The sequence below is a fragment of the Venustampulla echinocandica genome (assembly GCF_003357145.1).
Source record: "Venustampulla echinocandica strain BP 5553 chromosome Unknown scaffold_8, whole genome shotgun sequence".
NCBI classification, from domain to species: domain Eukaryota; kingdom Fungi; phylum Ascomycota; class Leotiomycetes; order Helotiales; family Pleuroascaceae; genus Venustampulla; species Venustampulla echinocandica.
Genome location: NW_022474213.1, coordinates 496,080 through 508,959, shown reverse-complemented (window position 1 = coordinate 508,959; position 12,880 = coordinate 496,080). Strand labels below are relative to the sequence as shown.

Here is a 12,880-nt window from a genome sequence, read left to right as displayed (position 1 = left end):
TGGAGTTGATCTCATAAGTGAATGTGGCGGGTTAAAGGTGAGTGGGTGGGCTCGCAGACATCGTGAATGTCACCTTCGATGAGCACGATATCACCACATGGGTATCTTGCCGAGTAATTGCAAAGGGGCTCAGGCTTCCAAACTGGCGATTTGAGGACCCCGCAGAGAAAGCAATTAGCTCACAGTAAAATAATTTATGAGGCGATAACTTTATCGTGGTGTTGAAGGGTTACTGAGGTTATCCCCATCGACTTATGGATGGTTCATTTGGGGGCATTTGACGGATCGTCACTCAACGAGTTTTATGTTATATTAGATAGGATTACGATTGTACCATACCAAGAACAAGCTAATAAGGGCGTGTCCAAAGCATGAACACAATGCAAAGCATCTTTCTGGAGGGCAGGTGCCAAATCTGAGGAGGTGAATTGCTGTTGACTCACTGTGAGGAGAAGCCATGCTGGGCGAATGAAGGATCTTCTCATACGGAACAAATGAATCCAGTACTAAATTAACTAAAGTGCTGGACTTTAACGTGTCCAAACCACCCATTGTAGATATTATGATCTACAATTGATATGGTGAGAAGGGAGGATGCGAGTCCGCCAAACCGGTGATCCACGACATAGTAGCATTTTCGAGTCGCGCGGAGTCTCCACAATGATGGGAAGTATAAAATTACAAATAGCGTTATTCCGAACCAGATAAGCTATTTCGCATAGACGTATGTTGCTAGATGCTGGTCTGGTGCGATAATGTTGTAAAGTGACATGAGGTGTCGTTGTTGAATAGGGGTTGATTCTGCCGCCTCGTTAAGATTGCCTATTTGGGCAATTTCTGGTCAAGCCCAGACCCAGGGCTGTGATTGGCCAATCCGTCAGTGCAGTCAGTCTACGACGTGCACTCCGCAAGGTAATCAAAATAATAGTAGAGCAGCTGAGTGGTCCCTTTACCTAAGGTAGATTGCAAATACAATACAGATTTACATTGCGTGCTGGTATGTTATAGATATGATATGAGGTGCTACAGTATCGAATTAAGACGTGGGAGGTAGGGATCGGCCTTTATACATAATTTGCCCATTTAGTGATTATACCATAATAATGTGCGATTTGGGCTATAATAATGTAATTGTACCACGTGACCATATACTAACTGTATTAGGACTAGTCCAGGCCTTATTAGGCTTAGCTCTATTAGGTAATATCAAAATCTCCCAGGACTATTATTTTTCTCCAGAACAACCACCTTTTACTACTCCAACTGCCCCAAAGCAACTACCACTTTAATGAAATTGAGGACGAAATAGTACTCCAAATAGCTAATAATCGCGAGGCGTTGGAGGCATAGAGCTGCATAGTTTTACCCCGTTTTCGCCCTGATTTTTGGGTCTTTTTATGCATAGCTATGCAAGAGTTGTGCTTAATTTTATGCAATTATATAACGCAACATCTCCTATAATAATAACGTAAATCTTACATTATTATATAATTACATAACGTGAAATATCCGATCCCTAGTGGGAGGGAACCTGTGTACAGTCAGCAGCGATTGATAATCAAAATCAGCGTCGCTTCTCATTGCACGGCCAGGGCGCGGTGCCTGAACAGCAACAATGATGTCATTTTAACCCTCGTTACAAATGCACTCACTGTTACTGTCCCTTTTCGATTTCCAACACCACCACCAACCACCAACCACCAGCAGCCGCAACCCCACAATGATGGCTTTCGGATTGCTAAGCTCGATGTTACCATTTCGGCGCAATGACTGCAGGAAAAGATAAATACATCGTAAATCCCAATGTAAGAACTCGTCAATCACTTCATCAGCATTCGCAATCGTCTTCTCTCCGCCTCACTTCGCAGTGGAAAATTGAAAGATAATCGCAATGGCTGACATTATCCGCGACTCGTCCCTAGGGCAGCTCATCCGCCTCCTAACACGAAACAAATACCTCCTCTACGCCGAAGAACGTCCCGATTTCGTCTTCCCTACACCAATTACCGAGCATGAACAGCAACACCTAAAGGAAAAGGTCGAGGGCGATGCAGCCTCTACCAGCGACTCCATCTCAACCAGCGAATCCATCTCAACCGGCGAATCATCATCCGATGCCGATTTAGAAAGGGTGGAAACCGCGGGAACACGTGATCTCCGCCCCTATTTCTCGCGCACATCGCAAGCTGAAGCGGTGCGGCCGGAGAAGACAATTAGTAGGGCGATCCAGCCGACGCTGACTTCTGATGGGACGATATTGGTGGATTGGTACGCAACGGATGATGCCGATAATCCTATGAATTGGAGTACTGGGAAACGCACATTCATCGCTGTCCAAATCCTACTATATACATTCGCAGTATATATGGGCTCATCAATCTACGCCCCTAGTATCGGCGGTGTGATGGAGAAGTTTGGAGTTGGAGAAACAGCTGCTTCTCTTGGATTAGCACTGTATGTGTTTGGTTACGGAATCGGCCCTATGGTTTTCTCTCCGCTGAGTGAGATGCCACTGGTTGGGAGGAATCCACCGTATATCGCCACATTCGCCATTTTTGTCATCTTGACTTTACCGGGAGCGCTTGCTCCCACATTCGGTGGCCTTATTACCGTTCGATTCTTGCTTGGAGTCTTCGGCTCTCCCAGTCTGGCAACGGGACCGGCGACATTGCAAGATATGTTTCCTCTGCTTAAAATCCCGTACGTGCTCTCCCTATGGGCGGCGGCAGCAACTCTCGGTCCGGCTTTGGGGCCAGTGATCGGAGGCTTCTCCGTCCAAGCCATGAACTGGCGCTGGGCCCAATGGGAGATGCTTTGGCTCTCCGCCCCCATTTTCCTCCTCATGTTCATCTCTCTCCCTGAGACTTCAGCTGCAAACATCCTCCTCCGCCGCGCCCAGCGCCTCCGCAAACTCCAAAACAATGCAAATCTGAAATCTCAATCTGAGATCGACCAAGCCAATATGTCTCTCTCCGAAGTCACATACAATGCTTTGCTCATCCCTTGGCAAATCAACGCCCTCGATCCCGCGGTCGCGTTTTCGACCTTCTACACGGCGTTGCTATACATGATTTACTACTCATTCTTCGAATCGTTTCGGAAACTCGGTCGCCGAAAAAAGAGGAAGTAAATTATATGTAGGGAATCTCGGTCACCGAAAAAATAAGAGGGACTAAATTCTATGTAGGTCTTACGTAGCGAGCCCGAAGAAAGGAGAGGGGTAGTAAGTAGCACGACAGAGCCCTTCCTTTCATGGTCCATGTCGACGTCTCCATCATCTCATTGACATTGTCTATTTCATCCATTTCATCCATTTATTTCATCGTCGGCTTTTATCCGCCGAATCCTCCGCCAAGGAGCCCGAACCCTTCGACGCCGTCCAACTCATCATCTTCCTCAACATCAGTGCAAGTCGATTCATCATCGTTTGAACCATGGTCTTGTGCGAGGATTGATCGAGGAAACGCTAACTCTAAAGCCCTCTTGTCCTCCTCGGTCATATCTGTTCATCGTCGCTTCCTAGAACCATGGAATCGTAACCACCCCCGTCGTCATTGTCTGCTTCCTCCATTTCCTCTTCCTCGCCTTCATCCTCTGTGGCTGTATCGCCGCCGACCTCTCTTGCCTTGTATTATAATCAGCCTAGGGTCTGCAGAACCAAGTCTCGGAGTAGTGCCTCTTGATCTTTTGATCGCTCTCTTCTCGAGCTTATCGGTGAGACTCTCCCAGCGCTGGGCCCGTCGTTGAGTACGAGTCCGAGCCCTCGGCCTCAGAGCTGGGAGAGTCAGCTGCTGACTTCGGAGCTTTGGTTGAGCTGCTGCCCATGGTGGTGGCTTTTGTTGGTTTGACTTGGATGGTGTCCGACGGTTCAGGTGCATCGACTACTGCTGAAGATTGAGCGTCGTGATCAGAGGTGAGAAAATTCGAGGGTTAAGATGTGCCTCCCAGACCAATGTTTACCCTCCTCGCTTACGCTTGCTGCTTCCGCTTTTGCACTACGCGTGCCTTCTCTCTCCTTGAATTTTCCTTGCCCTTCTCTCGTTTCTTTTCTTTTCTTTTCTTCAATTCCATCCATCCTCAACTTCGTCTCTTCTTCAACACGCTCTCCCTTGCCCAACTCTGTTCCTATTCTTCGTGATATTAGACACTGTCCATCTTGGGAGAGACAGCTCGAGCAAGATGGGGGATCCCGAACCGTTCAATTCTTCTGACATCGAGTTCTCTCCGGTGCAGAAGCGATATGCCAATGCGGGCGCGGCGAGTATCGCCTCCATGAGGGATCGGCTCTTTGAAGACCGGATCTCCTCAAAGAAGAGGGTGCGGGGCCTGACGGATGTTCGGGGAGCACCCGGAACCCAATATGGACGCGGTCTCTGGCTGAACCGGTTCGAGAACCACGTCAAAGCCACGACGATGCAGTAGGTTCACCTCTTCCCTCACATGGGCCTGCCTCCGAACATGTGATGGACGACGTCCAACCTCGCCGTCAGAAGGGGACTCGCACTTCGCGAAGCTGACGGGGTGCCTAGGATCGATCCACAGACCGGCCCGGACATCGTCACGATCCTACGTTTCGTCGATACCATTGTCAAACATATCCGCGGCCGCGGTGTCGATGATGCAACCCCTCTACGCAGCTGTATCAGGAAGGGGATCCAGAGTCTCTTCTCGGGTTTAACATTCGAATATCCCAAGTTCAACCTGACGAGGCACGAGTGTACCAAATTAGATGCACTCATTGACACTCTTGCATCAGAAAAGAAGCTGCTTCGAGGCAAACGTCGGGCGAAGAATGAATGGATTGGTGTGGCCCTTGTCGAAAATATGTCCAGATGTTGGCTACAAGCAGCCCTCGACTGCGGCTGCTTATCATGGGATGTCGTGATCCATAGGGCCATGACCGTCGTTCTGCAATCCGCCCTGTGTTGCAGGGCAGGGGAGATATCAAAGAGCTGCGGATACACGGTGGAGTTTATGCGATGGAGCCATTTGGTGATGACGCTTCCACCGGGTCAGAACACGTTGGACGACGTCCATTTAACTTGCCAGGTGAATTACATGAAGGGCAAGAAGTATGGCAGATCTTCCCTTCGTCAGCGTTTTCAGCACTGACAGAACTCTCAGAGGTGAGATGAACGACGACTGGGATGTCCCTCTCAGAACCTTGCGCGATCCTGCACTCAATGTTGTCTGCCCGGTCAAGTTACTCCTGATCCAGGCGCTCCGTTCCGGGAACATTTCGTCACTCGATGATGCTCTAACGCAGGCATCTCTCCGACGCGATCGGACGGTCCAGTGGTTGCATCCAGACCGCCCTGTTCTTCCTCAGCTTCGTAAATGCAGTGCTTTTATAGCGTGGGATGTAGCTGCTGGAGCCGGACAAGTCAACAAGTCAACAAAAGACTTGGCACTCGTGAGTGGGGTCCTGGCGAATGTGATCTCTCACGATCTTCGTCGAGGTGCCTTCAGAGACCTTGCAAATGCCAAGCCATCGTCTCATGACTCGATTGGCGTGGCTACCAGGGAGGTTGCTCGAGTGGCTGGGCACGCTGCAACAAGCTACCTGAAGGGCACCACGGACAAGTATGTGGGAGAGGTCGAGAAGGATACTTACACTGCGAGAGCTGAGCAGATGTTTGTGAGTAGGAAAACGCCTGCCATTGGAAGTCCATACAAGAAGCGCCGACTGACGAAAAGCGAAATCGATAACCATTGCAAGGAGAACAACATTGATCCCGCCGACAAAAATGGAAGACAGAGAGCAGGTGAAGCAATGCATCGCCAGAGAAAGACAGACTGGATTGAGTCAGAGAAGAGTAAGCCATGGACGCCGTCCATATCCTCGCGAACGTCCGTGTCAACTCCAACAACTGCTTCCAGTAATGCTACGACTACACCTGCATCTGCGCCTGTCATGACGCCAACCTCGACAATTTCTTCAGCGACAACTGCACCAGATACACCGATTGACCCACGTCTTCTCCTTCTCGATGGAGTTGGCGCAACACCAGCCTCGACAGCTTCATCAGCGACAACCGCATCAGCCTCACCAAATGACCAGCATCTTCTTCTTCTCGATGGAGTTGACGTGGTTATAGAAGATTCCACGGCTCAGAGACTTGAGTCACTGGTATACGGTAGCGGCGAGGACCTTGGAGGGGATGAAGAAGCCATGGGCTTGGATATAGTCCTGGGAAATGCGGACTCGAGCAGTGGGACTAGCATCCTGACACTCCCCGGGCGAGAATTTGTTGAAGCATTGTCCAAAATCAACATTGTCCGATGCCAGCAGCTTGAAAGACACACATCCACCCTTGATGAACTCTTCCCAGTTCATTGTCCTATGGGGAACGCAAGAGACTATCCGAGTCTATTCACATACAGTTGCGCGATGTGCCAGGACTATAGCACTCGGTCGAGAGACAACCTACGCGTTCACCAACACAGCTGTAAGGGCAAGGACGCAAAGGATAAACAGGAGAAGTTATATATCTGTGACCGCGAGGGTTGTGGATCCGCCTTTTCAGACTCTAGTACGCTCCAGGGACACATGGACGGCGTCCATAGTTGGGATCCCACAACTTGTACCATTCCAGGATGCACTGATGATCGAGTGTTTTCAACTCGTGTTACTCTCAATAACCACATCACGCAACGCCATCACCCTATCGAGCCGGCAATGCACTGCTCTTTTCCCGGATGCAAATCATCAACGCTTTGGAGCCAAAGACATAATTACAAAGAGCATCTGAAACTCCGCCACCACCTCGTCTCCGCGGCTCTGCAGAAGCCATACTTACCGCAAAATGAATCGTCTCAAAAGGTGTCGACTTCTCGCTTCCAATCCACCGAATGTCCTATCGGGGGTTCACCAGCTTGCAAGAAGATATTTAAGAGGCCTCAAGATTTGACACGCCATTTGACAAGATGGACCCATGGTCTGAGTACGGAGGAGGCCAAGAAGATCACCCGTGGTGGAGAAATTGGTCAAGGAGTTCAAGGCTCGGTAGATGGAGAAGATGGCTATTCAGCAGAAGGTGCATGAGCAACTGCTTTCACATTGCACCGTTACACCCGCCGCGAGTCAAATTAAGAAATATTGCATTGCTACACTGTGTCGGAAGGAATAGACAGCAGACTTAGCTAGCACTGTATACTTACCATATCACAATACCGTTGGCCATCACAACAAGAGATATACTATAGTTAGCAGAAACCTGGCTTTTGAGGGAATAATTCAGTATCCTATCGAGAAGCTGACTGAAGTGAACCCAGAATCCCCTTATCCTACGTCAAGAAAGACTCTTGGACGCTGTCCGATCTTGAAGCTCAAGCTTTTATCACAATGGGAATCACAAACGCGTGCATAAAATGGTTTACGTCGCCATGTATAACTTCAACCTCGGCGAGAGTTCATTGCCATTCCTGTCGATCCTCGTCGCGCTTGGAATCTTCCTCCCGCTCTACCTCCTACACTTCTACCTCACAGTTGAGAAGCCGTTCACGACCAAGGGGTTCGGAGCTCCCGAGCGGCGCCTTATCCCCGCTCTCTACGGCACGTATCTCATCCCCGCCGGCCTCTTCATCTTCGCGTTCACATCGCGGGAATCGATCCATTGGATTGTGCCCACCATCGGCGCTGGACTCAGTGTGGGAGGAACGTATGTCGTCTTCCAGAGCATATTCTTGTACCTCCCATTCACGTACCCGCAATACTCCGCATCCCTCTTCGCTGCCAACGATTTCGCACGCAGTACCCTAGCCGCGGCAGCCATCTTATTCTCGAGGCCCATGCTCTTGAAGCTTGGGGTTGACGGGGGAGTTGGGCTACTCGCGGGGTTGACGGTTATTTGTATTGCCGGGATATACATCCTGTTCTGGTATGGCGATAAGTTGAGAGCGAGGAGTCGGTTTGCGGCCAAGTAAACGGTTGGCGATGGAAGGAGTGCGTCTCTGGTGGGGTGTCTATCTGAGTGGGCTTTGTTGTGAGTTGCTTTTTGTTATGGCATGTGATCAGGATATATATACCTAGCCTTGCAGCCTTTGGCCCTGCATTTTATTATACTCACACTTATTCCACCACATTTTTGTTGTTGCATTTAGCGAGCGAGGAGTTTAGATGGAAAGAAAGATATGGTCTATAACAGACTTGGGACCCGATTCGGGAGTTTGGGGTTAGATGGATAGATGGATACAGGAGCAGATAAGACAAAAGCATAATAGAAATGATTATTAATTATAGAAACCGCTGAATAATATCCTCCTCTGTGTTCTTTGTCTGTAGATAATTCCTATTTTATCTCACCGTCTTCTAGAATAGCCTCTGCGTTATATTTCTCCTCTGCGAAGTAAAAGAGAGACAGGAACAGGAAATGTTACGGCAGTGGCACACTGCACTACTGACACATCACTAACGAGGGTCAGGTGGCCCTACTAAGGGATATATATACTGGTTTTAGAATCCTCTCCTTATTCTTCTTCTTTTCCTTCCTTAGCTTTAGATCCTTGTATATACGCAATCTACTCCCGTCAAGCTCCGACTTATTTGTTTAGTGTCTCCTTGATAACTCCCAGTATCTGGGCCTTCACATGTATATAAGTTAAGGTATTTGAGGAGAGTTAAGGAGGTCTCGAGGGATATCTAAGCAAGGCGTCCTTCGATTCGCGAATTTTCGGCGAAAAAAGGGGGGGGGGGGGCGCTTAAATCGGCTCCAGTAAGGGTCCTTGATATGTAACAGGGGAGTGAGAGCGGCTACCGTTACGATATGTTAATAGCCCCAAAGAGATAGCTATATAACAGGCAGCAGGATCTGTAAAATTCTATATATAGATAACATAGAAACTATAACCGATTCTCTAGAGCCAGAAGAGGATCCACCTGAGCAAAGTCCAGCTGACTCACTGGCGTGCTCAGGGCTCAGGGCTCGGCTCAGGTTAGAGCGGCGACTGCTCAGGTTCAGAGACGGAAGCGGATACTAGTGGGCAAAACTGTCGGGGACGAGTATATAGGTAATCTGCAAACGGGATGTAAGCAAATAAGAGAAGGTTGATGAAATTGAGAAATAGGTACTATTCTGATAAAACTACGTGTACCGATAATGAGGGTTCCTCAGTCGTGAAATAATTGAACGACCCTCTTAGTAAGAGTAGCCACAACCCAACGACAACCCAGCTACCATTTATTCGAAAGGCATACTACTATAGAGCGTACATTATGATCATGACCTCGATTTATTAACAGGATCTCGGTCCTTTACAAGCTCCTAACCCTCTATCTTGTAATTTCGTCGCCTGATAATCCCCAAATCCACCACCGGCACTTTACTTCATCCTCATCACTCGCCCAGTCATCTCGGCAAATCTCCGCACCCTCATGAAGGATCTTGAAACCGTAACTTGCCATTATGCTCAGCAGCTTGGACGCCATCCGCACCGTGTTCGAATCTCGCATTGGCACCGCAACCATGGCACGCGAACCTTGAATAGGTTTCAAGTGTTGTTTGATCATTTTCGCCACAAGGGAGGGATGGCCATCATCGTATAAAGGGTCGGAGGCCATCACAATCTAGTTGTTGAGGTTAATGATTGGAGTTGCACAGGGTTATATTAAAAGGCCTTACCTCAAATTCCTTATCCCAGCAAAGAGGCAATTGCTTCTCAGGCTCCTTCCAGTCCAGCACACCGCACTGTACATTTACTCCTCGGCCCTCAAGTATACCTGCATTCTTTCGAGCATTGAATAGCAGATTGTCTTGGATAACTTCGAGGTCAGTCATTGTAACATTCGCTCCCCATACAGCAGCGGCGGCGAGACCCAGCAATCCAGTTCCAGCACCCAGTTCGAGGACCCGTGTTTGAGGTTGCGTAAAAGTGGCCCCTGTGGCAGTTGTGAATGTGTTGATACGGTTACCGGGAAGCAGATGCGACAAGTAATCCTTGCGGAAGTCTGAGAATATCTGCGCGATAGCCCATGCGGTGCCCCAAGTTTTGAAGCCAAGATTGTCGCCGGTCTAAAAGCGTAATGTTAGCTTTGAGATTTTGGGGAGCAGAAAGGAGCGGAAGCTGGGTAATGAATATCCATACCAGAGGTGGTTCTCTGATTTCAATATTTAGAGTAGGATGATCTTCTGACTTTGGGATAGTCCACGTTCGAGATAGCTCGCCCATAGCTAGATTTGATATATTAGACATAAACCAGCGTCTTGGAGGTACAAATGAGCTTACCGTTTCGTCCACAACGCTCTGACATACGTTGACTCGCTAGGTCCCAAAGCATCTCCAGCTGCTCAGCGGCAGTGATGCCATCGCTGTCCGGATGTGTCAAATCTTGCAACCAGTCGAAGGAATTCTTCATAATTGAAGTCAACCAGCGAGAAACCCCCGTTGTATCTTCGGCAACAGTCAGTTCGGATTTAGAGTCGGCCCATCTTGAGGGGTTCAGCTCGAGGACTTGAAGGGTTTCAATGAGTGTTTGGAATGTTGGCTCGTCACGAAGGCGGGGAAGGTCAAGCACTGTCGGTAAGTCATAAGCTATAATTCCAAAGCTTTATTTTGCGGCGAGCACATACCGTCGATAGATATTGAACCCATGGCGAAATCTGTGACCTGGTATAGCCTCCTTCCTTAATAAACTTAGAAATGAAAAGTTTGCCTGCGTCCCCAATGTTGATCCTTTAGAATGAGAGAGGACCCAGTTTGCAATGGCACAACGTCGATTGATGAATGTCTCGCAAAATGTAAAATATCGCTTCAAGCCCACAATGAAGGAAAGAACCTCCTGCGAAAATAGCCACGGTCTTTATACAGGCTCAACTTCTAGTTTATTTCAAGTACGAAAGGAATAGAATCAAAAGGCGAGATCTAGAACATCTAAAGTCTAAAATCTAAAGTCTAAACATCACATTGTATTTTTAAAAACCGCCACGTAAAAAATTGAAAATGCCAAATCACGTGGCAAATGCTGAATCGTAATCAGGGATGCGAACTACTCTCAAGCGCTCAGTGTCTTCTTGTGTCATTCATGAACATCATAATAGCATAAGTGATTCAATTTCCACTGGAAAATTTGAGACATCTCGGGACTGTTGAACTACAACTGTGGATGTGGAAACTTGTCGGTGAACTTTACGGGGAAGATTTTTTGTAGCTTTGCTTCAGTTTGAGTGCGAATACGAGTACGAGTACCCAGACTCTTAATAATCCGCCAAGTCTTGTCCGCCATCTTCGAACATCAACATCATATATCCTTTGAACTCCAGCCCCCAGCAACCATATCAGTGGCGGATAATAATCGAGTAGTCGCACATGATTTGAGGGATTGTTGATTCAAATCAGACGGCAAGATGATTCAGGGCATGTTCTTTGCCCGCTTTCTTCCACAAAAAGGTAGGTTGACGTCTGCGCTACGCCATTCTCTCATGTACTTCGGCGCGTTGAGCGGGAAATGATATATCCCCAGTCTTTGACGACAGTTTGGTTGCTATATAATTATCACAACACGTTTCTTAATGCTTGAAACTTGGCTATTATAGACTTAACATCCAACAGGAACAAAGGTTGTCCACCAAAGTCCTCCAGGGTGTATCGTTCACGAACCTGGTGTGGATAAGCCTCGTTTCTTTGACTTCGAGACAATGGCCGAATATATCATCCCTAGGCAAGCATTTTGCAATCGCTATGTCACGATATGCGACCCAGATAACAAATACCGAATCCTCGGCCATCCAGTCTGTATTAAGGATGAGAAATACGAGCGCAATGAATTCATGTTCAATTTTGGTATCGTCATTGATGTCGAAGCAGACAAGATGCCATATGAAGCCGTCGTTCGGCGATTGGCTAGCACATTTACAGAAATGGAAATCCAGAATCAGTTTTTAAGCCAGGAACATGTATCGACAAAAGACAGCCGGTCTATCTCCGCATTACTAGAAATTATCAAGGAGGATCTCAATAATTATAATGAGTGCATGATTCCAGTCGGTACGTCATCCTTCTAACTACCTAAAAATGATAGTTCCTCACAACAATAGATGATGCCAATACCATCAACATGAAGCTCTTCCCAATCTACAAACACCCACCTCCCGTCAAATCATGGCACGTGCCAATCTCCAAAATGAAGTTCTCCGAGATCATGGACGACACCTGGGACCTGACCATGAAGAAAGTAATCCTCCACATCGACGGCATTAAAGACGTTCGACGCATCGCACACGATGCAGACGTGGCTCTCGACCTTACCAAAATTGCTCTCCAACACCTCTTATACTACGACTCCATCCTAATGCTCGACATGTTTATGTTCGGCAACATTTACGCGCCAACACCATCAATCAACGATTTCCTATCCGACAAGGATGGTATGCAGGATGAATGTGCTAATTACGTGTATATTAACGGACCGCGCCTCTCAAATCAATATCTCTGCAGCCTCTTCGCTACTCTTTGCTCATCCCGGACGCTCAAGGAATGGCTAAAGCTGCATCTAGACCAGGGCTTTCCCGTTCTGAATTACGTGGATGTTCGGCGGTTTATCCAGTTCGGTGTGATTAAAGGCTTGCTATATCGGGTTCATAAGTACACCGTATCCTCACAATACATTAAATCGATTGTCTCTGGACGGAGCGTGGATATCCAAGGTGGAGGGGCTTTGCAGAAATACGCCGATGGATGTCATTGTTTTGACCAGATTATGGTGGAGCAGAATATGAGCGATCAGAAAATCATGGAGCATTTGAGGAAATTCCCAAAAGGGGATGTGGAAATAATATATCGTTGATTGCACTGTCTGGCGTTCTTTTAGTTCCTGATCGAGGGCTGAAAGCTTGGTTGGCGGTTGGGAATTGTATTCGTTGTATTGATACCCTTAAGTGTATGG

General features: G+C 47.9%; 5 protein-coding genes across 5 annotated transcripts; 4 read left to right on the top strand and 1 right to left on the bottom strand.

Annotated features, from left to right (window-relative positions):
- Positions 1-1,891: 1,891 nt before the first annotated feature.
- BP5553_08532 (uncharacterized protein) lies at positions 1,892-3,130 on the top strand (the record flags this gene model as incomplete). Its single annotated transcript, XM_032017155.1, has 1 exon — positions 1,892-3,130. One exon carries the CDS (start codon positions 1,892-1,894, stop codon positions 3,128-3,130), a length of 1,239 nt encoding a protein of 412 aa, XP_031866586.1.
- Positions 3,131-4,179: 1,049 nt separating this feature from the next.
- BP5553_08531 (uncharacterized protein) lies at positions 4,180-7,045 on the top strand (the record flags this gene model as incomplete). Its single annotated transcript, XM_032017154.1, has 3 exons — positions 4,180-4,418; positions 4,530-5,072; positions 5,125-7,045. The coding sequence occupies 3 exons, from the start codon at positions 4,180-4,182 to the stop codon at positions 7,043-7,045; spliced, it is 2,703 nt and encodes a 900-aa protein (XP_031866585.1).
- Positions 7,046-7,371: 326 nt separating this feature from the next.
- BP5553_08530 (uncharacterized protein) lies at positions 7,372-7,926 on the top strand (the record flags this gene model as incomplete). The annotated part of the gene is made up of 1 exon (XM_032017153.1): positions 7,372-7,926. The coding sequence occupies one exon, from the start codon at positions 7,372-7,374 to the stop codon at positions 7,924-7,926; it is 555 nt and encodes a 184-aa protein (XP_031866584.1).
- Positions 7,927-9,271: 1,345 nt separating this feature from the next.
- Positions 9,272-10,590, bottom strand: BP5553_08529 (uncharacterized protein; the record flags this gene model as incomplete). The annotated part of the gene is made up of 5 exons (XM_032017152.1): positions 9,272-9,565; positions 9,621-10,010; positions 10,084-10,169; positions 10,225-10,512; positions 10,569-10,590. 5 exons carry the CDS (start codon positions 10,588-10,590, stop codon positions 9,272-9,274), a joined length of 1,080 nt encoding a protein of 359 aa, XP_031866583.1.
- A 752-nt stretch (positions 10,591-11,342) lies between these two features.
- BP5553_08528 (Nitrogen permease regulator 2) lies at positions 11,343-12,781 on the top strand (the record flags this gene model as incomplete). The annotated part of the gene is made up of 3 exons (XM_032017151.1): positions 11,343-11,385; positions 11,548-11,982; positions 12,033-12,781. The coding sequence occupies 3 exons, from the start codon at positions 11,343-11,345 to the stop codon at positions 12,779-12,781; spliced, it is 1,227 nt and encodes a 408-aa protein (XP_031866582.1).
- Between the last annotated feature and the right edge of the window lie 99 nt (positions 12,782-12,880).